This window comes from Heptranchias perlo, chromosome 3 (assembly GCF_035084215.1).
Source record: "Heptranchias perlo isolate sHepPer1 chromosome 3, sHepPer1.hap1, whole genome shotgun sequence".
NCBI classification, from domain to species: Eukaryota; Metazoa; Chordata; class Chondrichthyes; order Hexanchiformes; family Hexanchidae; genus Heptranchias; species Heptranchias perlo.
Window position 1 is genome coordinate 57,308,894 of NC_090327.1, and position 25,920 is coordinate 57,334,813.

The 25,920-nt window shown below is 42.4% G+C and overlaps 1 protein-coding gene across 8 annotated transcripts in view; it reads left to right on the top strand.

Annotated features, from left to right (window-relative positions):
* Positions 1 to 25,920, top strand: part of efr3a (EFR3 homolog A (S. cerevisiae)) — a 222,738-nt gene that overhangs the window by 117,676 nt on the left and 79,142 nt on the right. For all 8 annotated transcript variants that reach the window (XM_067979759.1, XM_067979758.1, XM_067979757.1 and 5 more), the window contains 4 exons: positions 9,145 to 9,223; positions 10,375 to 10,510; positions 12,269 to 12,418; positions 21,620 to 21,734. In XM_067979759.1, coding sequence (XP_067835860.1) covers positions 9,145 to 9,223; positions 10,375 to 10,510; positions 12,269 to 12,418; positions 21,620 to 21,734 — 480 coding nt within the window. The remainder of the gene's footprint in view (positions 1 to 9,144; positions 9,224 to 10,374; positions 10,511 to 12,268; positions 12,419 to 21,619; positions 21,735 to 25,920) is intronic.

The following is a 25,920-nucleotide window of genomic DNA, read 5'->3' on the forward strand; positions in this document are numbered from 1 at the left end:
CCTGTTCCTAGACTCAGCCACTCTGTAACCAGGCAATAGACGGCAACACTGGGCGTTTTGGCCTTCACCTAAAATCTTATGAATTAGTTGAGATCATAAATTAAGCAAGTGAAGAATTATGGATGCAAACTTAAACTTAGTCTGATTTTATCCTCAATGACAATGAATCCATGAAGACATTTAGGCTCTGAAAATTCATGGGGATGGGGAGGGTGGAGAGGAGAAGAGTAGGAATGGCATATCCTGGCAGGAGTGCCAAGATTCACCTGCCCAAGATCTCTGCTGCTGATTGCACTAAATTTCATGGAGTCAGCTGAGGAAAGAGAGACCTGGTCCGAGTAACCTCCTGACAAAGGGGACTGCTTTAAAATTTTGATTAAAAATTCCATCTTTCTTCAGGGGCCCAGGCTGGAATGTCAGTTTGGGACCCCTAGATGGATTTTAGACTCCAGTTGTCTGGAAGATATGCTTAGCCTGATCACTCCCCCGCTGACCATGTGCCAGGTCCTTTTGTGGCCCCAGAACAGAGTTCCTGTCCCAGACAACGATGGCCTTGTTTTGGGGTGGGCAGTGGCTTCACCCCCACAAGGTCATCGAGATACTTCAATGCAAGGCTGGGTCTCGGTGTCATCTGAATCCCGGCCTAGATTCTGGTTGTTGGCAGACTCTCGCTGAAACTGGCAGGGGTACACTGGAACAAACTTATTTTTTGGGCCTTAATATGATTTTTTTTTTAAGAAGTATTTATAATTGTAGTTCATTTATCCAACTGGTGAGATGTCCTATACAAGAGCAATGAGTTTTTCTAGTCACCTTATTTAATGATCCAGCTCTTCAACTATGAAAGGGTTCATATTTTCTTTAAACTTCATTTCATTAGCTGATTGAAAAGTAACAGCCAATTAAAAAGGAAAAATGAGCAAACTCATAATATTTAAGTTGTTAAAAGTCTGAGGAGCTTATTCAAGCTGCAGGGCAAGGTTAGCTGGAACTGGTGCTTTAATCTGCGAAATGTTTTTTTCATGTTGCGTCAAAGGTAAAGCCAGATGAAAGAGTTGTATTAGTACTTTCTGCATAGCCTATTACAGTCCTAGAACTGCTATGAAGTGCTAATTTCTTTATTTAAAACCTGCACTGCATGTAATGAAACAACATACCCAGTATTATGCTGTATATAAATCAAAGAAGCTGGCACCTTTTCATAGTTAAATTTGGGAAAATATATATCTTTCATGTTTTATTCAATTTCCTGCTGATCTTGCTTGAATTGTAAAATTACTTGAAACATATATATTTTATGCATATTATTGGAAACCAGACAGCTACTAAAATATATACACATCAACAATATTGCTGAATATTTTATTTTAAAATATTCCATATGGAGTGCTTCCATACCTTAAAAACTGTAAAGCTTAAAAACAATCCGGCCAATTACCGCCCCATCAGTCCACTCTCAATCATCAGCAAAGTGATGGAAGGTGTCGTCGACAGTGCTATCAAGCGGCACTTAACTCACCAATAACCTGTTCACCAATACTCAGTTTGGGTTCCGTCTGCTCCAAACCTCATTACAGACCTTGGTCCAAATATGCAAAATAGAGCTGAATTCGAGATGAGGTGAGAGTGACTGCCCTTGACATCAAGGCAGCATTTGACAGAGTGTGGCATCATGGAGCCCTAGTAAAATTTGAAGTGAATGGGAATCGGGGGGATAATCCTCCAGTGGCTGGAGTCATACCTAGCACAAAGGAAGATGGTAGTGGTTGTTGGAGGCCAATCATCTCAGCCCCAGGGCATTGCTGCAGGAGTTCCTCAGGGCAATGTCACAGGCCCAACTATCTTCAGCTGCTTCATCAATGACCTTCCCTTCATCCTGAGGTCAGAAATGGGGATGTTTGCTGATGGTTGCACAGTCTTCAGATCCATTCGCAACCCCTCAGATAATGAAGCAGTCAGTGCCCACATGCAACAAGACCTAGACAACATTCGGGCTTGGACTAATAAGTGGCAGGTAACATTTGTGCCAGACAAGTGCCAGGCAATGACCCTAAACAAGAAAGAGCCTAACCACCTCCCCTTGCTATTCAATGGCATTGCCATCGCTATAATCCCCCACCATCATAGGAACATAGAAACAGGAGTAGGCCATTCAGCCCCTCGTGCCTGCTCCGCCGTTTGATAAGATCACGGCTGATCTGTGATCTAACTCCATATACCTGCCTTTGGCCCATATCCCTTAATACCTTTGGTTGCCAAAAAGCTATCTATCTCACATTTAAATTTAGCAATTGAGCTAGTGTCAATTGCCGTTTGCGGAAGAGAGTTCCAAACTTCTACCACCCTTTGTGTTTAGAAATGTTTTCTAATCTTGCTCCTGAAAGGTCTGGCTCTAATTTTTAGACTCTGCCCTCTACTCAGAATCCCCAACCAGCGGAAATAGTTTCTTTCTATCCACCCTATCTGTTCCCCTTAATATCTTATAAACTTCGATCAGATCACCCCTTAACCTTCGAAACTGTAGAGAATACAACCCCAATTTGTACAATCTCCCCTCGTAACTTAACCCTTGAAGTCCGGGTATCATTCCAGTAAACCTACGCTGCACTCCCTCCAAGGCCAATGTCCTTCCGAAGGTGCGGTGCCCAGAACTGCTCACAGTACTCCAGGTGCGGTCTAACCAGGGTTTTGTATAGCTGCAGCACAACTTCTGCCCCCTTGTACTCGATATAAAGGCCAGCATTCCATCAGCCGCCTTGATTATTTTCTGCACCTGTTCATGACACTTCAATGATCTATGTACCTGTGCCCTTAAGTCCCTTTGGACATCCACTGTTTTTAACTTTTTACCATTTAGAAAGTACCCTGTTCTTTTTGATCCAAAGTGGATGTCCTCACATTTGCCTACATTGAATTCCATTTGCCACAGTTTTGCCCATTCACCTAATCTATCAATATCACTTTGTAATTTTATGTTTCCATCTACATTGCTTACAATGCCACCAATCTTTGTGTCATCGGCAAACTTAGATATGAGACTTTCTATGCCTTCATCTAAGTCGTTAATAAATATTGTGAATAATTGAGGCCCCAAAATAGATCCCTGCGGGACTCCACTAGTCACACCCTGCCAATGTGAGTACCAACCCATTATCCCTACTCTCTCTCGCCTGGGGGGGTCACCATTGACCAGAAACTTAACTGGGCTAGCTGCATAAATACTGTGGCTACGACAGCAGGTCAGAGGTTGGGTATTCTGTGCTGAGTGACTCACCTCCTAACTCCCAAAAGCTTTTCCACCATCTACAAGGCACAAGTCAGGAGTGTGATGGATTACTCTCCACTTGCCTGGATGAGTGCAGCTCCAACAACACTCAAGAAGCTCGACACCATCCAGGACAAAGCAGCCTGCTTGATTGGCACCCCATCCACCACCTTAAATAATCACCCCTACACCACCGGTGCACCATGGCTGCAATGTGTACCATCTATAACATGCACTGCAGCAACTCAACTAGGCTTCTTCAACAGCACCTCCCGAACCCGCAGCCTCTACCACCTACCAAAACGATCAACTAGTACAAGTTTCCTGGAATTACATGAATAATGTGTTGGCGTAGAATTTACGCCCAGAAATTTAAGTGTAGCACATCCCAAAGTTTTTGTTGCATGCTTCCCTAATCTCTGTATTTATACATCCACCTCCACTGCATCACTACTATCAGATGGTCTATAGACAACTCCTGTTAGAGTCTTAGATGATTTGCTGTTCTTTAACTCTACATATGATGTTTCCACTGCCCGATCACCCTTCCTGAAATGTCGTCTTTCTAATGTGGTCATTGTGTCTTTTGCCAGTATTGCTGCTCTCCTTCCTTTCCTAATTTCCATGTCCTTTCTAAAGATCCTATAGCCTGGAATATTTAGTTCCCATCATGCTCCGGTTGCAGCCAGTTTTCTGTAATGCCTACTACATCATACTCCTTTTTAAGCTGAATTTGTGCTTCTGATTCACTTTATTTCTTATGCTACCTGCATTCATGCAGAGAACTCTTACCTGGGTAACTGTCCCCACCCTACCAATATGTCCTGCTAGTCTTTTTTCACACTTTTTGACTTGCGGTGTGGATTTTCCCTCAAGTGAAGATAGAAAAATGATCTGTTCCGGAAATTTGGGCGTTGACAAGATTTGCGCAGAAGCGGGTGTAAATTCTGGCAGGGAATTCCAGTCCAATCCATTCCTCTACTATGTTCATTTTCCACACTCTGGCCAAAACAACTGTGTGTGAAGATGTAAGTGGCCAGCAGCCAATTGATTCAGAGAAAGAACTTGCATGCATCACATTCCGAAGTACTTTGACTAATGAATTGCTTTTGAAGTTGTCATTATTCTGTAGGCCTACATGGCTGCCATTTCCAATTCAAAAGACATTTGAATGATCCAAAAAGTGCACTAACAGTGTATGTTACAGGGGAGTAATGTCATATGTATGCTTCATAGCTTATCTAGTTTCCAAGGTAATTTTAAAGGAGTAAAAAATAGTTGGGTATATTTTAACTTTTCTTCCAATATTGAAAGTAGGATAGCTCTGGATTTAGCAAAAGATAAGTCACCCTGGGGAGCTAAAATGTTTCACCACTAGACCTTAAAAGACACCATTCATTGTCATCCAAAAAAGATGGGAATGGCAGCATAAGTGGGTAGATTAAAATTTACAGATCGCATTGAGAAGAGAGTCTGGACAAGGACGCTGGGAACTTACTTGGCTGCAGATTTGAAATCTTAGGTGGACTTGCCCCATCCCCCTCAGCACTGTTCCTCTCCCTTTTTGATATCTAATACCTTAACCAACCACCCCAAACTCTACTCCTGATATAAAATACTGTGCATTCAAGGTGTTGGCTTTTGAACAGGTGAGAACTGGATTTGGCAAGATTTTTAAACTAATCTGAAGGTGGCTCTTTCCATTTGGAAGCTATCATTGATGAGTTTATATTCTGCCTTGGTGAGGTTACTATAGCCATTGAGTTTTTCCTTCAATCTGAGACATCCGAACATTTGCATTGAAGAAACATTTTCAGAGCTTCCAGCTTCAGCCTGAATGTTTCACACTGATTTATGGTTAACTCTCCTACAGTGTTGTACAACTTGTGTACAAGGAGATTTATTTTCGTGTCCCTTTTTGAATAATTGACTCGAGCCTCGGAAACTAGTGTGAGCAGTTAATCATTTATGTCCGAACACATGGTGGATGCTTGGAGCAGTGTTAATATTCTATTACCATGGAAATGCTTGTGCTATTTTCCTATGACTGTTGCAGTACATTCTGTCTTGGTCATTAAAAACTGAAAATTTTATCTGTCAGTAAATAATCCAAACTACAGAGAGGGGCCTTTTGGTTGAAAGCTGATTATGAAATATAAATGGTGATAAAAGAAAACTGCAAAAAAATCTGTAAATACTGAAACAGAAAACGTTGAAAATACAGTTAACGTTTCAGTATGAAGAATGATCGAAGGGTCTCTACCTAAAATGTTAACCCATCTTTTCTGTTTTTATATGCTGGAGGACCTGCTATGTGTTCCTATCATTTTCTGTTATGTAGTATAGGATTGTTGCACTACTGTAATTTATCAAGTCACATTGAAAATAAAAGCATTACGATCAAATAATCAGGTATTTAAGAATCTGTCTAGAATGATAGAACTATACAGCACAGAAGTGCCGGCTCTTTGAAAGAGCTATCCAATTAGTCCTTTTCCCATAGGCCTCCAAATTTTCCCCCTTTTAAGTGTTTATCCAATTCTCATTTGAGAAGTTATTATTGAATATGTTTCCTCCACCTTTTCAGTCAATGCATTCCAGATCATAACTCGCTGCGTTTTTAAAAAGTTCCTTTACCAATTACCTTAAATCTGTGTCCTCTGGTTACTGACCCTTCTGTCATTGGAAACAGTTTCTACTTATTTACTATTTTCAAAACTCATCATGGATTTTGAGCACCTAGGAAATCATCCCTTAACCTTCTCTGCTGTAAGGAGAACAATCCTAACTTCCCTAGTCTCTCCACGTAACTGAAGTTCTGCATCCCTGGTACTATTCTAGTAAATCTCCTCTGCACCCTCTAAGGCCTTGACATCCTTCTTAAAGTGTGGTGCTGAGAATTGGACGCAATACTCCAGCTGGGGCTTAGCCAGAGATTTGTAAAGGTTCAGCACAACGTCCTTGCTTTTGTACTCTGGCTCTATTATGAAGCCAGTGATCCTATATGCTGTTTTAACAGCCTTTTCTTCTTGTCCAGCGACCTTCAAAGGTTTGTGTATGTGTACCCACAGGAGTCTCTGTTCCTGCACCCCCTTTAAAATTGTACCATTTATTTCATATTGTCTCTCCTCATTCTTACTACCAAAATGCAGCACTCAACACTTCGTTAAATTTCAACTGCCTTGTGTCTGTCCATTTCACCGATCTGCCTGTGTCCTCCTAAAGTCTGTTACTAATCCTCTGTTTACTACATTTGAGTTTTGTGTCATCTGCAAACTTTGAAATTATACTTATGTCCAGGTTATTAATATATATCAAAAAGAGCAGTGGTCCTAATACTGACCCCTGGGGAAACACCACTGTATACTTCCCTCCAATCTGATAAACAACCATTCACCACTACTCTGCTTTCTGTCCCTTAGCCAATTTTGTGTCCATGCTGCCACTGACCCTTTAATTCCATGGGCTTTAATTATGCTAACTAGTCTATTATGTGGTACTTTTATGAAATGCCTTTTGAAAGGCCATATACACATAACCGCATTACCCTCATCAACACTCTGTTACTTCACCAGTGAATTCAGTCAAGTTAGTCGCACGATTTTCCTTTTAACAAATCCATGCTGATAGTAAGAGCTCCTTTATTCTTTAATTCTAACCAAATGGATTCATTCTTTGAATCCTCAAGAATGTCATCCCTTTCCAGTATACTGTAACAGTATCTTTCGTCAATACTGCCACCCCCTTTTTTTTTCGTTTATCTTTCCTGAATGCCTTGTAACCAGGAATATTACATTCCCAATCTTCCCCTTGTTTGAACCAGGTCTCCGTTAGTGCCACTATATCATTGCCATGTGGCAATTTGTGCCTGCAGCTCACCAACCTTATTTACCACACTCTGCATTTATTCACATGCACTCCAAACCCTTCCTCGCATTTCCCCCCTGTCTGATCCCTCCTATTTCTGAACTACTCTTTATTCTAATACTGTTTTCTTTCCTAGTCCTCCTGTGTACCTCGTTTCTCCCCTCTAATGCTTCATCCTGGTGTTCCTCCCCTCAGCATTAGTTAACCTCCCTGCAAGGATATTGGTCCCAGCCCTGTTGAGGGCTTAAAGATTTTTTAAGTGGAAATATTTTAATTAACTCCTGTAACTTGACTGAACCTTTTGGATTCAATCACAAATCTTATTTATGGTCTGTTGTAAAATTTATCAATCTGGCACGGATGTAACTGTTTGCAATCCAGTCTAGCCTGCATACACCTTTTTGAGAAAGGAAAGTAATGATGAAATACCAAGTCCCAGATGATGATAATATGATACATTTTCAACTCAAATGGGTATATCTTTGATACATGGTCTTGTGATGGTGGCTACCATTTGTTTACTTTCAGAATGTCTGTAGTCAAGTGAAGTTCTGCAGTATTAGTGGACAGGATGCTATCTCGAGGAATCGGGGGTTGTGGATAGTTGAAAAGAATTGGCCCATGATGTGCGTTTCCTTGTGTATTCAAAATGTAAACAACATAGATATGAACTGTTCTTTATTTTTTAAAATATAGATAGGAATAAATGGGTGAGTTATTGCCTTATAAATCAATGGTGATGAACAACCAGGCAACTAACAGGAGGAGGCTCCATGAACATCCCCATCTTCAACCATGGTGGAGCCCAGCATCTAAGTGCTAGAGATGAGGCTGAAGAGTTTGCAAATGTCCTCCGTCAAAAGTGCAATGGGGATAATCCTACTCCCGAGGTCCCCACCATCACAGATATCCGTATCCAGGCAATTTGGTTCACTCCACATGACATTAAGAAGTGGCTGAATGCACTAAACACAGCAAAGGCTATAGACCATGAGGATATCCTGGCTGAAGTATTAAAGACCTGCTCCCCAGCCTCACTGTTCCAGTAATCTATGACACTGGCATCTACCTGATAATGTGGAAGATTGCCTAGGCGTGTCCTAGCCAAAAAAAAAGGTTAATTCTGACCTGGCCATTACCACCTATTAGCCTCCTCCCAATCAGTGATGAGAGGAGGCATCAACTCACCTCACTGATGTTCAGCTCGGGTATAAGAATAACGTTTTAAAATTTGTACTACTAGAAACTGAAGAGCCAAATGGGAGTAGTTGGGGGGGATTGAGCATTGCTGATGCATCCTTTGAAATTGTGCACACTGCACATACTCAGACTGCAGGATCTGTCTTGAACTGCTGCAGAGTCGTCGTCCCCCCCACCCCACACACATTTTTGCGTGTATATGTACCTATAATTTTCTAATAAAAATCAGTGCATCTGTTAACGCACTGTTAGAAGTGTTGAATAATATGAATTATTTTTAAAATGGCAAGAAGTAAATATTTTTAGATAACACCACTTGAAGGATTATTACACTTGCGACCACAAAGCTGCATATTTTGCTGGCTTCTATGGACTTTCACCAACATTAAGAAAGATCCAAGGCCAGAAATGGAGTTTGCTTTAGTGTTTTGTAAGGAAACTTTGGTGAATTCAGAGCACCAGCAGACGTGACCCATTGCAGAACAGCTTCCAGTGGAAGTGGTCCATGATCTAAATATATTAATGAAGTATACTTTGTTCTTTATTGCATTGATTTGTGGTGTTGGATTTGGCAGTACTGTTAAAGTCCTTTTTTCCCTTCTGCCTCAAAAAAAAAGTTAGCATGGAGGTATTAAAGGATGTGATTTAAATGGGACCAATAATTAGATAAATTATCCATACTAAAATGTGATCTTCTAATTTGTGCTTCTTTATGCTGAATGGATTATACATGTTATAACAAGGTAGGGTTATTAGTTTCTTACAGAAATGTATCTTAATTGGCTGCTAATTGAGTCTTCTTACATTTGTAGACATTTAGACAACCATCAGCTCTGGGACCCAAATGCATTTGCTGTTTCCTGCTTTAAAATTACAATGTATTCTATACAGGTGGGTTCACAAGGTTTGACTGCCAATTCTGCAAGTATGAAAGAAGCATGCAGCCTTATAATGTTTAATGTGTTGCTTGCTTCTCTATATTAAAAGTTTTAAAAGCAAAGTATTCTTGCACGATCATCAATCATATAAATGCTTGATTATAGTCTGACGCTCTATTTTTGTGACTGAACTGCATCTGAATAAAGATGTTTCATGTTTAAATTAGGAAATACAAGTGTTAAAGGAGATACTTTAGGGATGGTGATTCAATATTATACTGCTGTTTATCTAATGTATTGCTGCAATCTCAAAAGCATATGTATCAGACATTTATGAGTTTTACTAAATTGTGCTTCTGGTGGGGAATCTTGCCTGACAGGAGGGCGAATCAGGAGGCACATGTCCAAATCCCCGCTATCCACTCCTGGTGGGTGAAATTCCCTCTCTCATAAAATTGTCCCTCCGTGAAAAATTTTCTGACCCCTAAAATGTTTCGAGCTTACAAATGTTGAAATCTAAAATTTGAGTAATTCAATATAATTTCCCCTCCCACAACTTCTCATGGTTTTTCCTAAAGTCACTTAAACCAATTATAAATGATATCAAATAAATCACAATTCATTATTTCATAAAAGTTCAGTATCCATATTCTGCACATTCTCAAACCCATGTTTTTTTCTGTTAACAAAGCTTGTGTCTTGACTGTTTTTCAGTAGTGTGTGTGTATGTGTATGTGTGTGTGTGTATATATATATATATATATATATATATATATATATATCTGCAGTTACTGTAGTGTAAGACCTTGTATTCTCGAGTGTCTGGTCCAGTGAACTTGAAATTGTTTTCTGTTTCTTTCATTTTAAACTAGATTGCGCTTTCATTTTCTTCATTTGCATGAAACTGTTTTCACCTGTGCCTCTGTATTGCATATGAAATACAGTTACATAGAATTACATTGAGTCCACTGCACAAAAACAGGCCCTTCGTCCCAAGTGGTCTATGCCGGCATTTATGCTCCACGCGATCCTCCTCACGCCCCTCTTCATCTAACCCTATCAGTATATCTTTCTATTCCTTTCTCCCTCGTGTGTTTATCTAGCTTCCCCTTAAATGCATACTTCTGTCTGAACTTGTTTACAATACAAAATCTAATATTACAGGCTCAGCATTCTCATCACGTGATTCAGCAGATTCTTCGACATCTGGACACTCACAATAAGGATTCTCCAAGGGTCCGAGCAGGCATTGTACAGGTCCTTTTAGAGACTGTTGCTATAGCAGCAAAAGGTTCTATTGGTAAGCAGAACTGACTTTTAGAAAAAATAAACGAATGCTAGTATGACAGTCTTTGACTGTTTCCATTTAGTACAGAGGATTTATTTTTCTAGTTGTATTTGTTGTTCACACATGTAATGGTCAGATTTGTGGCCTTAATTCCCCCACATGACACACTTCCTGATTTCAGATGTAGCCCTGAATGAAATGTAGAGTGCGGGCCAATTGCCCCTGGGGAGAGGAGAGACAATCAGCAGTCAAATCACCTAACAAGTAAGGAGCCTTGTATTATCAATTACGGCTCAACATTAGCCAGTAACTCCATACCTCCAGCATCCTTGTGTGCTTGTCCTTAGGAACATTTTTTTTAAAAGATGTTTTTATCCCACCTGTTCATTGTTTCCATTGCTCATTTTGCCCAGCTGTTTCCATGTGTGTCACATTGCCTTTATTCACTGGCTATCTGACATCTGTGCTAGAATTCAGCTGTGCTCCTATTTTCATACAATGAAAGAAAGAAGAGGATTGCTATTGCGCAGGGTTACCCCAGGTTCCATAAAGTGAGCAAAACGTCTCTATATTAGCTTTAGCAGCATAGAAAATTTACAGCACAGAAGGAGGCCATTCGGTCCATGTCCGTGCCGGTCGAAATAGAGCTACCCAGCCTAATCCCACTTTCCAGCACTTGGTCCGTAGCCTTGTAAGTTATGGCACATCAAGTGCACATCCAAGCACTTTTTAAATATGATGAGGGTTTCTGCCTCTACCACCCTTTCAGGTAGCGAGTTCCAGACCCCTACCACCCTCTGGGTGAAAACATTTCTCCTCAGCTCCCGTCTAATCCTTCTACCAATTACTTTAAATCTATGTCCCCTGGTTATTGACCTCCCTGCTAAGGGAAATAGGTCCTTCCTGACCACTCTATCTAGGCCCCTCATAATTTTATACACCTCAATTAAATCACCCCTCAGCCTCCTCTGTTCCAAAGAAAACAACCCCAGCCTATCCAATCTTTCCTCATAACTGAAATTCTCCAGTCCTGGCAACATCCTCATAAATCTCTGAACCCTCTCTAGTGCAATCACGTCCTTCCTGTAATGTGGTGACCAGAACTGTACGCAGTACTTAAGCTGTGGTCTAACTAGTGTTTTATACAGTTCTAGCATAACTTCCCTGCTCTTCTATTCTATGCTTTGACTAATAAAGGAAAGTATCCTGTTTGTCGTCTTAACCATCTTATCTACCTGTCCAGCTACCTTCAGGGATCTGTGGTCATGCACTCCAAAGTGCCTTTGTTCCTCTACACCTCTCGGTATCCTCCCATTTATTGTGTATTCCCTTGCCTTGTTTGCCCTCCCCAAATGCATTACCTCACACTTCTCCGGATTGAATTCCATTTGCCACTTTTCTGCTCACCTGGCCAATCCTTTTACCTTCAACAGCATTCCTTTGATTGTTCTCTGGCAAAGGAAGTAAATAGTTATGTAAGGTCTGTAATCCATTTCTAAGTCTGTTGGATCTGCATTTCCTTATTTTAGTAATGCTTATTAAAATCAATTTTGCAGCTTTTGATATAATTGCAAGTGCTTTGAGCCCAAAATTTAGTTGCTGTTTGACTAATTTCAGACTGTGCTTGGTTATTATATGTATGATCAATATTGAATTACCTTTTCATTCCTCCTCTCTCTTTCCCCCCCCCCCCCCCCCCCCAAACAACTTTACACAGTTACCACCAAATATTAGTGTGTTCTAATTTTGAGAGTTTCTTTTTTTAAATAGGTCCGACTGTTTTGGAGGTGTTTAACACATTGTTGAAGCACTTACGCCTCAGTGTTGATTTTGAGTTGTCCAACAGACATAGTTCTACTGGTGCTTTATCAACAAACAACGATGAGAAAGTAGTTCAGGATACAATTATCCAGACTATTGGTGAGTACAAGATTCTGAAGTATGAAATTTGTGTAAGTCATTTCAGATTACATTAATTTGGGCCCTCTCTATGCATGTTAACTGGATAAATCAAAATAGAGACTGCATTTAATATGAAATCTAAGTCCTTCTAGTTTAGTGACTTTATACTAAAACTCCCATGCCACTTTATGTAGGTTGTGAAGTTGCACATTTATTTGACAGTTTTAGTAATCTGTTAAATTCCTGGTTGCATCACCTTAATTTAAGTCTCATTTTATTTTGCAAAGATACTGATAGCAAGGAAGATGCATTTCTATTTTAGTTAAGTAGAATTGAGACATTCAATGGTAGGTACTGAACATTTACATTATTTGTGCTATGTTTTGAAAAATGATTTTGTAGTCAGCTAATTAAGTATACTTTTGATTTACTTAAATTTCAACACAATATTTAAGTTTCTTAATTATAACTATTGTGGCACGATTTCTAACTGGCTCCCTAGTTTTCCCTGGCTCTTGCTGGGACTGACGCCAGTATGAGGTCACTCAACAAAATTTCAGCCTGCTCGCTTGTACTCACATCTGCACTACATAATTAGTGAGTGTCTTGGTGCTTGCTGTGAACTAAATTATAAGAATTGAGAGCCGGGCAAACTTTATGATGCTGATGATGTCATGGGGCAACTCCCACAGGATCCAAATTTATTACGTCTAGCATTTTCTAGCCATTTGTGAGAAACCATTTTGTTATCAGACTCACTTTAGGATATTGTTACTGGTGCACTATAGAAAAAATTGCATTAATCAAATACACTTCAGTGCTGTGCTAAATCTGTCACTTGCAGTGTAGTAGTTAGTGGTGATACTACTCCCACCACCACCACCCCCGTAGCAGACCTATAACCACTGTTGTGTTATGCTAGTATTGCATAGACTGATTTGCCTGGTATTAACAGGATAATCAGGGCTGTGTAAAGGTATGTGTTTTTCCTAATGTGATAATTTGAGGGGAGTGCGAGATAAGACCAGACCAAACTGTTGCTGCCTGCTGATTTTCTGTTTGGAAGAATATTGGGGAAATGTTCTAACTCCAGACTCTGATAGTGAAACCCCAAACAGTTGTTGCTGGTAAGTAACTTCATACTGATGTGTTGGGATCATTAAAGTTGCTTTTTAACCAATTTCCAACATAAATTCTGAGATTTTCTGGTTGGTCCCTTGATTTAAAAAATCAATTCTGTCCTGGAAAAAAAACTTGGGCCAGGAATTTACTTGAAGCTGCTTCTGCTCTGCTGCCATAACTTCCACTGGGAGTGGGGCAAAATACCTGCAGAGTGTGGGCAGCAACGAGGAAGTACCCAGACTTGAATTCTCCCTGGTTTTCGTGCTGGAAGTCAGATCCTGAGATCATGGGCCCGTTATTACCATGGTGGCGGGGGGTGCGATTGTTTTGGTGAAATCAGTCTGTCCCGCGCGCAATCGCAGGCTGATTGGATCCATTTACTTCTTGTTCCGGGTTCCCCGCTGCTGATCTGCGCGGCAGGCGGACTGCGCATGCACAGTAAGGTCTGTCAGCTGGAGGAGCTCTATTTAAAGGGGCAGTCCTCCACTGACTGATGCTGCAAGAAATAGGAAAAATTACAGCATGGAGCAGCCCAGGGGAAAGGCTGCTCCCAGGTTTAATGATGCCTCACTCCAGGTATCATTGGATGGGGTGAGGAAGAGGGGGAGGACAGATCTTCCCCCCCCCCCCCCCCCCCGGCGGGCGGGAGGAAGCGGCCTGCCTCTGCCACCAAGAAGGCCTGGCTCGAGGTGGCAGAGGAGGTCACCTGCACCACCAACATATCGCCCACCTGCAGACAGTGCAGGAGGCGCTGCAATGACCTAAGTAGGTCAGCCAAAGTGAGTACACTTACTCATTCCCCTACATTCCGTCTGCCACATCACCACCCCCACCCCACATCTCCTTCTGCACTGCCGACACTACTCTGTCACATCACTCCTCACACCCACTCAAACCTCATCCTCATCTTACCTGCACTTACTCACCTCGCCAGTACTCATCCCGCCACTACCACTCAACCCAATACTCATGCAATCTCATGGCTCTATCTCATACTCACCCTCTCATGCACCTCTTTCACGGTCAGCCTCACCCAACCTGCCGCTACCTGTGCTGCAGCCACAGGGCATGTATCATATGTGCAGTAGGCAGCGTAAGGCAAACATGTCGTGAGCATGAAGGGGGATGCACAAGGGTGTTTGAGGGTTTGTCATGGTTTTTACTTCTATTTAATTTCTGACCAACTCACATTACATATTATATTGGCACCACTACTGCCACGTCTTTGCGAATCTTGTCTGGTTTGTGCAATAATGCCCTTTCCTGAGGATCACAATGAAGACCCACACCTGATGCCACCCATTGTGTCACTGCAGAGTGGGTGTAGGTGGATTTGCAGGGCTCTTTTGTGCAGACGACTGAGAGACGTTGTCGATGTCCCCGGTGGCACCCTGGAAGGATGCGGAGGAGAAGTTGTTGAGGGCAGTGGTGACTTTGACAGCGACAGGTAAGAAGATGGTGCTCGGGCCAGCTGGGAGCAGCTCGGCACGAAGGAGGCTGCAGATGTCCACGACTACATGTCGAGTGACTCTGAGCCTCCATGTTCACTGCTGCTCAGAGAGGTCCAGGAAGCTGAGCCTCGGTCTGTGGACCCTGTGGCGAGGGTAGTGCCCTCTGCAACGCATCTCTCTCTGCGGTAGCCCTCCCTCCTGCTGTGCAGGTGGATGTGTCACAGCACTGTGTTGCGGAGCTCCACGTGTCAGAGGTAGACAGCGTGGCCGGCGAGGCTGGTGATGCTGTTCGCCCTCTGAGGAGGTCATGACTGCAGCTACGGCGGCCCCCATCCGGAAGATGTGCATCTGAGGGAGTCCGCAAGGTAGGTACATGTGTCTGGACACCGGGGTAAGTGTGCAAGTTGGTGAATTTTGTTGTTAGGAGGAGGGTGGTGGAGGCCAAACTTTGTCCAAAGTGACAGAGTGGCCTCCTGCAATGAGTGAGGGTCTGTCTCTTTCCCCCCCCCCCCCCCCGCCACTCCCCCCAACGGTTCTTTGCAGCTGCCACAGGCTGATGGTTGCAACACGTCTATTTGAACTGGGAGTGTTTCCCCCAGTACGGGAAACAGTCCCAGTTGTTTGTAAAATATCACGTTAATCAAGCCTGTAAACGACCTGAAATACCAAAATAAATACCTTAAGTGGCACCCCGCCGGCTTTAACTGCCAGCGGGAGTCCCACATGCGGGGGCTGTGCTCGCATGTGAGCGCGTCAGTGGGGAACCCGGAAATGGGGCGGGTTGGAGCCGGGCTCTGGACCCGCCCCTGGAATCCCCGATTTTCGTAGCCCCCCCGCCAGGAACGCACCCAATCACGGGTGCTAAAATAGAGCCCCATGTGTATCTCGAGATCCAAATTCTTTCAAGGGTGAATCATCTGGAAGATTTGAGGAGAGTTCAAACTTATGCAGCACTGAGTTGGAACTCATTTTACAGACTGGTTTCCGGTTAACCATGGTATCAAGTAGAGCTGAGTATTTTCTCTTCTGATAACCTAATGTTTGCACTGTACATGATTCTCTTCTCTTCCCTTCTTCCTACCCCCTCCCCCCACCACCACCACCCTGTGCATTGAACAAGAGTTTAAAAATTAAAAATTGTCCAGTTGACACTCTTCTTCCATTTTTTTTCCCACTGTAACATTATCTGAAAATTCCTTTAAATTTATTATGGGTTATTTTGTGAATAAACTATTTAATACAGCTAGAGAATGTTTAATTTAAACCTGAAGTGTACAGACAAATTACATTGTACTTGACTTCATACTGTACTAGCTCAATATAGACCTTATTGTTCTTGCCCCTGATGTTCTTTTGTTGTTGGCATTTAAAGGATAGAACCTGAAAAATACCCATTGAAACCTGGGTTTTTAAATGAGCAATAAACACCAAATTTAGTGCTCCTTACTGCATATTTTGTCTGAGTTAACAATAAAAAAGACTCCACTTTCTATCCTTCAACCCCCTTTTTTTTTTAAAAAAAAGAAAAAAGCAACATTTGTCAGTATATGCAATTTTTTTGAAAAGTGATCCTGCTGGTTTGGAAGTTCTGTGGATCATCTGTTGTGTTTCAATCTTTTATTCCTGAAACGGTAGAATAAAAGATCTATTTTTGTTGCTTAAAATGCTGACCGTATCCTGTGAAATTTTCAAAAGCAAGTACAAAATGTATACAGCTGGTTTTAATGTAGGTAACTACTGTGAAGGATATGAGGTAGCAGTAACTTACAGTACTGTGTGCCAGAGAATGGTGTTCCAAAATTATTCTGTGATTCAGTGTTGTTGCCCTAGTGACGCTAAGTATTGAATGCCTGTGAAGTTCAGTTAGTCCACCACATTAACTGAAAGCCCAATTTGTATATACTTGCGTGCGTTTGGAGGAGAGAGAATCTCTGCAGGAAAAACCGCCTATTAAAGAGGTCTGTTCGTTATAAAACCTGCAGTGAAAGTAGTCAGTGCTAGCATAAGAATAATTTAATGCTGCCCTCTCAGACTGGTATCCTTATTGTGTGTTATGGATCCTCCAAGCCCAGAAGTTATACTGCTGATTGTACTGAGCTCAGCAACAAAGAGCATTGTACATACTTAGGTGTTTGTGCAGAGTCCTAAACCCTGGACAGTTTACTTTTATTGTTATGAGATTGCAGCTGACAGGAAATAGTTATTCTTGTAATAAAAAAGACAACGAAAGTAGATTTATAAAGTTCCCAGGGGGTCCAAATGGTGTGAGATTATTTACCAGAGGTAGTCACCTAAACCTTGCTTTAGCACACTCAAAGTCTGATTGCTGACCTGACTCACTGATCTGTTCTAAACCAGTTTACATTGATGCTAAATTGGTAGAAGGTGATTTTCATTTTGAGTGCAAATGGAGTGGGCCGCCCACCTGAGAGAATTGCCGAGCGGCCAAACCCATTTTCACGGTGAGCCGTATTTAAGTTAAATCAGCAAGCTGGCAGTGTGAAACGTGCTCCCTGTAAACAGCTCCATTGATGGGGAGGGCAGGAAATCCAGTAGGGCGCAAGCTACTTAAAGGCATTGTCTAGCACCTTAAAGGGGCGGTGCTTTTTACAGTGGTGGAAAGCGGACAACAAAATTGTGAAGCAACAGGCAAGATGACTTCGACCAGGTTCTCTGATGCAGCAGTGCAGGAGCTAATTGACCAAGTGAGCAACAAGAAGGAGGTCTTCTCTTCCGATGGGCAACGACGGCCAAGACAAAAATGTCAATGCCACCGTGATTGGCTTCATGACCTAGCTGCAGTGCAGGAAAAAATGTAATGATCTGCCACAGTAAGACTCTCGTTCACACTTCATACTCTCCGCACAGCTTTAAGACTCTATTTTAGCCACAGTGTTATCAATCCTTCCCTTCCCATGGGTCTCAAGTCAGCAGGAAAGACTTCACTGCACTTCCTTTCTCCTTGCACTCACATGCTCAAACCCTGCTACAGCCCTTACAACTGATCTTGCCTCTTGATCAAACTTGCTGCTGCTTCCTGTCATTTCCACTCTTCCGAAGAAACTGGCACACAGCAGAAGGGGGACTACCAGAACTGGAGTAAGTCCTGCGACTCTACAGACACAAAACACCAATAGAAGAGCTTGCTATCAACATTATTGGTAGAGAGAGGGCATGCAGCATTGGAGATGGCAAGGCTGGAGGCCAAGCACAGCAGAGTGTTACTACATTTTTCCTTCCTTTTCTCTTTCTACCTAACTCACTCTCTCACTACTGGTGTCACACATCTCCTGCGTACCCTTGTCACTATGTGCTAATCCTTATTCCTGTTCCCCCTTTTTTTTTGTTTAGGTCTTTCAGATGACTCGGGCATTGCAGCCACACAGGCTGATGGTGCATCTTCTGGAGGTTTTCCCCATCACTCATTCTTATCCTTCCAAGCACCAGTGCAGAAATCGGCATCCCCCATGACATAGATTGTTAGTTAGAAGGGTCTGCACTGAGTGATTCACCAAGCACAAGTGAGTGGGTACAGGTGGTCCAGGAAACGACTCACTGGAGGGCGAGCTTGCGATATAGCTGTGCCGAAGAGGACAGAGATGTAGACTTTAGGAGCCCAGCCTTTTATTTTAAAAAAGAAAAATTTTTTTTTGAAAAGTTGCTTTTTGTGCACTAGCAATTGCTGAATGTATTGGATTGCATGTTAGGGAGCTTCTGCAACATAGGAGTTGCTAGATGACAAAAGACCATAGTCCATCTAGTTTCCCTTCTACCATCCTGGTAGTCGCATGATAGAATGATAATGGAGTTGTTGACTAATCATAGCAATTAATCTACAACATGAGACGAGGAAAACCCCAGTGGTAGAGAGCTTTCGGTGTCATATTGGAGAGTGTGAGGAGGTTATTGGACTCTTATCGGGGTAGTGTGACTGAGCACTTGAACAAGTATGAGCTAATCAGAGAGCCAACGTGAATTTTTGAAGGGTAGGTCATATCTGACTATTCTGGTTGAATTTTTTGAAGAACTCACTGGCATGTTGGATCGGGTAGTGTCTATAGATGTTGTCTATATGGACTTCCAGAAGGCATTTGATACATATCAGATTAATAGCAAAAACAAAAGCGCACAGAATTGAAGGTAACCTTGTGACATGGGTCGTTACTTAGTTGGGAGGTAGGAGACAGAGTAGGGATAAAGGGAACGTCCTCTTGGTTGTGGGATGTGACAGGTGATCTTTCCTGGGGATCTGTACTGGGGCCTCAGCTTTCCAGCATATATATCAATGACCTGGATGAAGAAATTGAGAGTTGTTGATCCATTTTTGCAAAATGATGCTTAAGAGGCACAGTAAGTTGTGTGGATGGGAGCAGGAAGTTACAAAGGGACATAGATAGACTAAGTGGGCAAAACTATGGCAGATGGCGCTCACAGTGGGGAATTTCGGAATATTTTCTTAATGGTGAAAGACTAGGAACTGTGGAGGAGCAAAGGGATTTGGGTGCTCACATACACATTATTAAAAGCTAATGCATAGCTACAAAAAGTAATCTAAAACACTAATGGAATGTTGGCCTTTATCTCAAGGGGGTTGGAATACAAAAGTGAGGAAGTTGTGCTTCAGTTATAGAGAACCTTGGTCACACCCCATATGGAGTACTGTATTCAGTTTTGGGCACCACACCTCAGAAAAGATATATTAGCCTTGGAGGGGGTACGGAGCAAATTCACCAGAATGATACCAGGGTATAAAGGGTTAAAGTATGAGGACAGGTTTGTATTCTCGAGTCTCGATGGTTGAGGGGTGATCTAATTGAGGTGTTTTAAAATGATAGAGATTCACTAGTGTAGATACAGAGTATCTATTTCCTTTTGTGGGGGAATCTAGAACAATGGGCATAATCAATTTAGATGTAGGCCATTTAGGAGTGAAATCAGGAAGCACTTTTTCACAAAGGGTAGTGAAAATCTGGAATTCGCTTCCTCCAAAAGTTTGTGGGTGCTGGGTCAATTTAAATTTTCAAGACTGGATGGTAGATTTTTATTAGATATGGATATCAAGAGGTAAAGAGCAAAGGCAGGTAAATGGAAGTTGGGGTACAAATAAGCTTTGACTTAATAGAATAGTGGAATAGGCTGGAGGGGCTGAATGGCCTAATTCCGTTTGAGTCCATTACCAACATATGTGGGGTTCTGGCACATGGCATTGATACTGTGCAGTCAACTATGTGTGGTCACCTCAATGGACATTGCAGCTGAGGTCTCCTTTCAGGAGTGCTGTTCTAGCTGTGGATGTTAATTGTAGATCTTGTTGCAGGAGGTTACACAACTCTGACAACCTCCCTAGAGAAGCACGGCCTCCGTATCCACTGTTCAGAGAATTGCAGATGTGTGATCCTAGGTATAATTGTGTTAGGAAGGTAAGGATCCCAACGAACACATTTCCTTCTATTTTGCTCTCCTTCCAACTGCAGCTGTTTGCTCCTTCCTCCTCCTGCTGCTGCTCCTCCAGCTCCATTTTCCTAGAAGGACCCCATGAAGAAAACCTTGCAATGCCAGAAGTCCCTTAAGAATTCAGAATGTTCTACTGCAACAAGCACTTTGAAATAATCTAAGTAGCAAAAAAAGGCACAATGTAATACAAGCAAAATTTTCCCAAAACTTTACAGCGGTTTACCTAAGAGCAGCTGATGATCCCTTTAAATATTTCTGGAAATAGCTGCCTCTTGACTTGTATCCTCCATGCTTTAAGGGCAAGAGAAGGCACTGGCAGTAGCAATGCGGACAGAGACTAATGTGTCAGGATTCGTACCTACATCGCCTGACTCTGGTTTGAATTTATTAATGAGGCTCTCCCTACTTCCAGTCAGAGCTCTGGCTGCCTAGATCAATGTCCAGCCAAAAATTGGAACAGGTGGGAATTCAGCGGTAAGTCAGTGCTCCCGTTTTGAAGCGCCGGTAGGGACAGGAAAATTTCCTCCTGCCCCCCTCCCCCCTCCATTGATGTTTTTGGTTATTCTTTCGATGCGGGTGACTCTAGCAAGGCCGTGTGCTGATGGTGCTTCCTCTCTGGTGCTAGGTAGGATTTTCCAGGATGTTGACCCAGCGATGGTGAAGAAATAGGGATATATGTGCAAGTCAGGATGATTTATGACTTGGAGGTGATGGTGTTCCCATGACATTGCTGCTCTTCTTGGTAGTAGAGGTTGCAGAGGAGGAAGGTGCTGTCAAAGTAGCCTTGGTAAATTTCATCTGGTAGCTATCCATTAGCACGTCTGTCCTCCTGAAGTTGCTTCCAGTCCTTTACACGTTAACCACATCCTCTACTTTTGCACCATCTGTAAATTAGATATTGTACCCCCGTGCCCAAGTCCAGATCATTTATGTACATTTACACTGAAGAGCAATCCAGTCCCAAACCTAAAGCATTTAATGCCTATTTTGACTGCTACCTTCTCACCCTTTGAATTACAGGTGTTTTCTCTTATTTAAAAGCTAGCCTTTCTGTCTTTCTATCTTGTGTAAACTTCCATTTGTGTTACTGTTTTGATTGTGCTTACATTTTTTTTTATTGCACAGCCTGGTAACTGAATTAGTCATTGTGCATTATTGAATATGAAAACAACTGAACTTTGTTTTATTGTAGGCTTCTTTGGGAGCAATCTTCCAGATTATCAAAGATCAGAAATCATTATGTTTATTATGGGGAAAGTGCCCACTTTTGATGCTGGGTCACATTCACTGGATTCCAGCCACTCTGGGTGAGTATTGATTGCTATGATGGCAGAAGAAACTGATATGAAATTCAAATTGATACCTTTTATTAATACATTGGAAAATGTTTGTTTGAAATGAACTGCTGTAAACGCCTTGTCACTTTGTTTTAGACCAGTGCCAACAGATACGAAGGTGCCCATAATTAGGCATAAGTTGTCAATCTTACTCAGAGAAGTCATAAGTTTGGCTAATTTGGGAAATGGGAAAATTCATAGTGTAGTGGTGGTGGGGCAGAGGGGCTCTTCTGATAGCGTTAAGGCACATGAGAGTAGAGAGAATCTCACTATTCTGTCTGAGGTCTGAACTACATGATCTGGCAGTGCTTGGTGCAGATACTGTACCCCAAAATAGAAAAGTGGTCCAATTCCCAGCACAGACATCTGCACTTTGAAGAGCTCAAAGAAAAGAATTACTTAAATACTAGGCTGAGAATGCTTCTGTGAGTCACCTTTTTCCCCCCATTCTTACCTAGAACATCAGAAGCAATATGGTTCCAGGACACTTGTTGGAGGCATGTTTCCAGACTCTTAATCTGAAACTTTATATCTTTTAAATCATATGGCCCAATATTATGCAAGCAGTTTTTAACTTTTTTTTTGTTTGTATGAAGTATTGGATCAAATACCTATCTTTGGAAAAAGTAATATGCTGAAATTTTTGCAGCATGAGTTGTTACAGTCGTTTTTGAGATTTAAAAAATAGCAGCTGTACAGAATTGGACTTTGCATAGTGTTGCACTTGAACAATTTGAATCAGAACTGTAATTTTTGGTCCTCAAAGCTATGCAGTTTGTGTAAACTTAGCTTAATTAGATTTTTGGGCTGTTTTCACTTATCAGTGTCACTTGGAGTACAATCCATATTTGCTTATTTAAAGATCAGTAAGTTCTGAAATTGAAATCTGTTGCACTTTATTAGGCTAAAACTTAGTGACCACAATTTGCAAGTTAAATTTCCAGAATCTGACAATGTAGCATTTGTCCTCTGCTTTTGCATAAAAGTTACAACATGGGAACAAGCCATTTGGCTCAGCCAGCCTGTGTTGGTGTTTACCCTCCACAAGCAAGTAGTCCTAATCATGCTTACCCATCCTGTTTCATCCCTTTTCCTTCATCCATCTATCCAATCTAACATTGAATGTTGACATAAGAACATAAGAAATAGGAGCAGGAGTAGGCCAATCGGCCCCTCGAGCCTGCTCCGCCATTCAATAAGATCATGGCTGATCTGATGCCAACCACATATCTAAAGAACACAAGAAGTAGGAGCAGGACCCGGCCACTCAGTCCCTGGGCCCTCTCCGCCACCCACAGGGCATTGACCGATCCGAACTCAGCTTCATGTCCAATTTCCTGCCCGCTCCCCATAACCCCTAATTCCCTTTACTTCTAGGAAACTGTCTATTTCTGTTTTAAATTTATCTAATGATGTAGCTTCCACAGCTTCCTGGGGCAGCAAATTCCACAGACCTACCACCCTCTGAGTGAAGAAGTTTCTCCTCATCTCAGTTTTGAAAGAGCAGCCCCTTATTCTAAGATTATGCCCCCTAGTTCTAGTTTCACCCATCCTTGGGAACATCCTTACCGCATCCACCCGATCAAGCCCCTTCACAATCTTATATGTTTCAATAAGATCGCCTCTCATTCTTCTGAACTCCAATGAGTAGAGTCCCAATCTACTCAACCTCTCCTCATATGTCATCCCCCTCATCCCCGGGATTAACCGAGTGAACCTTCTTTGTACTGCCTCGAGAGCAAGTATGTCTTTTCTTAAGTGTGGACACCAAAACTGTATGCAGTATTCCAGGTGCGGTCTCACCAATACCTTATATAACTGCAGCAATACCTCCCTGTTTTTATATTCTATCCCCCTAGCAATAAAAGCCAACATTCCGTTGACGGTTCCTACCTCAACCACTAACCCTGGAAGTGAATTCACAGCCTCACAACTCTTCTCCTACCCTCTCTTCAAAATCTCTTGTGTCTATGGCCCCTTGTTCTAAGCCCCTCAACTAATGGAAACAGTTCTATCCACCCTGTCCCATCCTTTCATAATTTTAAACACTTCTTCATATCACCCCATAATCTCTGTTCCTATGAGAAAATAAAACAATTTTGAAAGGATGAGTCATCATTTATGTGGCAACATGGAGCTGATAGAAATTCTGTTTCTTCCAGGGATTCTTTGTGTTTTCATCCTCCTATTAAAAGTCTTGCTAACACTTATTGTTCTCACATGATTATTGACACTTGCCCCAACCATTCCTGAACTTTTTGATGTAATGCTGGGATCAGTATCCTGGTCTGGGAAAGATGCCAGTCCTTGCTCACCACAATAACTGAAGACTGATCTGGCACATTATCTAAGCAAGCTTTTTTCAACAGTGGGATGCAACAGGTGTAGTCTCCATCAAGCTACCTTCTCACTTTTTTAAAGCTGCAATTTATCCCATTAAGTTTAAGAAATTACAAACTAAATTTTCTTGACTAATATGGGTGGAGAGGCTTGTCCAATAACCCTTTGAATTTATTCAGTGATCAGCTGAGCCACACAAATAGGAGGATCCTAGGTTCTATACTGATCTGTAATGAATGAACTGATCCCAGCTGGGGCAATAGTAGGAGTTCTACATGTGGTTTGTGTAAGAGAAGGAAAAATCAGCCAGGATTCGCACTCCTGATTGCTAGTTGTCAACCCTTATTGGAGGTGCATGTGTGATGTTGGGTGAGGATGGAATCGGGCTTGGTTGTGATGCCCACCACAGTTAAATATCCTGCTGACACACATTGGCGAGGTTCACGATAGAGTGACAGCCCTGGGCGATGTACTGAAGGTCACCTGGCATCCATGGAGCCATACACAATGGGCCCGATGTTAGCAGGGCTGCGGGTTCTCGGTGGGGGGGCTATCTGGCGCATGGGTAACGCGCCCGGTGAAATTAGTCAGCTTCCCGCGCGATTGTAGCATCCAATCCACTAATTCGATCCATTTACCTGCTCCTCCGGGTTCCCCACTGCTGATCTGCGCGTCGGGCGGGCTGCGCATGCGCAGTAAGATCTGTCAGCTGGAGGAGCTCTATTTAAAGGGGCAATCCTCCACTGACAGATGCTGCAACAAATAGAAAAAATCACAGCATGGAGCAGTCCAGGGGGAAGTCAATACATGGGGTGAGGAGGAGGGGGAGGACAGAGATCTTCCTCCCGGCAGGCGGGAGGAAGCGGCCTGCCTCTGCCACCAGGAAGGCCTGGCTCGAGGTGGCAGAGGAGGTCACCAGTGCAACCAACATATCGCCCACCTGCACACAGTGCAGGAGGCCCTCCAATGACCTCAGTAGGTCAGCCAAAGTGAGTACACGTACTCTTTCCCCTACACTCCATCTGCCACATCACTGCCCCCACCCCACATCTCCTTCAGCACTGCCAACACTACTCTGTCACATCACCCCTCATACCCACTCGAACCTCATCCTCATCTTACCTGCACCTACTCACCTCGCCAGTACTCATCCCGCCACTACCACTCAACCCAATCCTCATACAATCTCATGGCTCTATCTCATACTCACCCTCTTGTGCATCTCTTTCATGGCCAGCCTCACTCAACCTGCCACTACCTGTGCTGCAGCCACAGGGCATGCATCACATATGTGCAGTCGGCAGCGTAAGGCAAACGTGTCGTGAGCATGAAGGGGATGCACAAGGGTGTTTGAGGGTTTGTCATGGTTGTTACTTGTATTGAATTTCTGACCAACTTACATTACATATTATATTGGCACCACTACTGCCATGTCTTCGCGAATCCTGTCTGGTTTGTGCAATAATGCCCTCTCCTGAAGAATTGTAATATTTATTTTTTGTATAATTTATTTTGTTATTGAGATGTTTTGTGAAATGAATTAAATAGAATACCCATTCTTCCCTTATAGTAATTGCATTCATGCCAAAGTTTATATTTTGAATTCCAAGTAGCAGTTATGATATTCATGCAATTTCTAGATCACTTTAGCTTGCATTTCACTGGAGATACTTTAACTTGTAACTTGCCAACTTCTTGACTTGGCATTCCTGTAGAATTGGCTTAAGGTGAGGCTAAATCAATTCAGCTGAATGGTCTTTTCATGATCTGATTAACCATTCCTTCTCTAGATTGAAATAGCTTCTTAGCAGGAGTT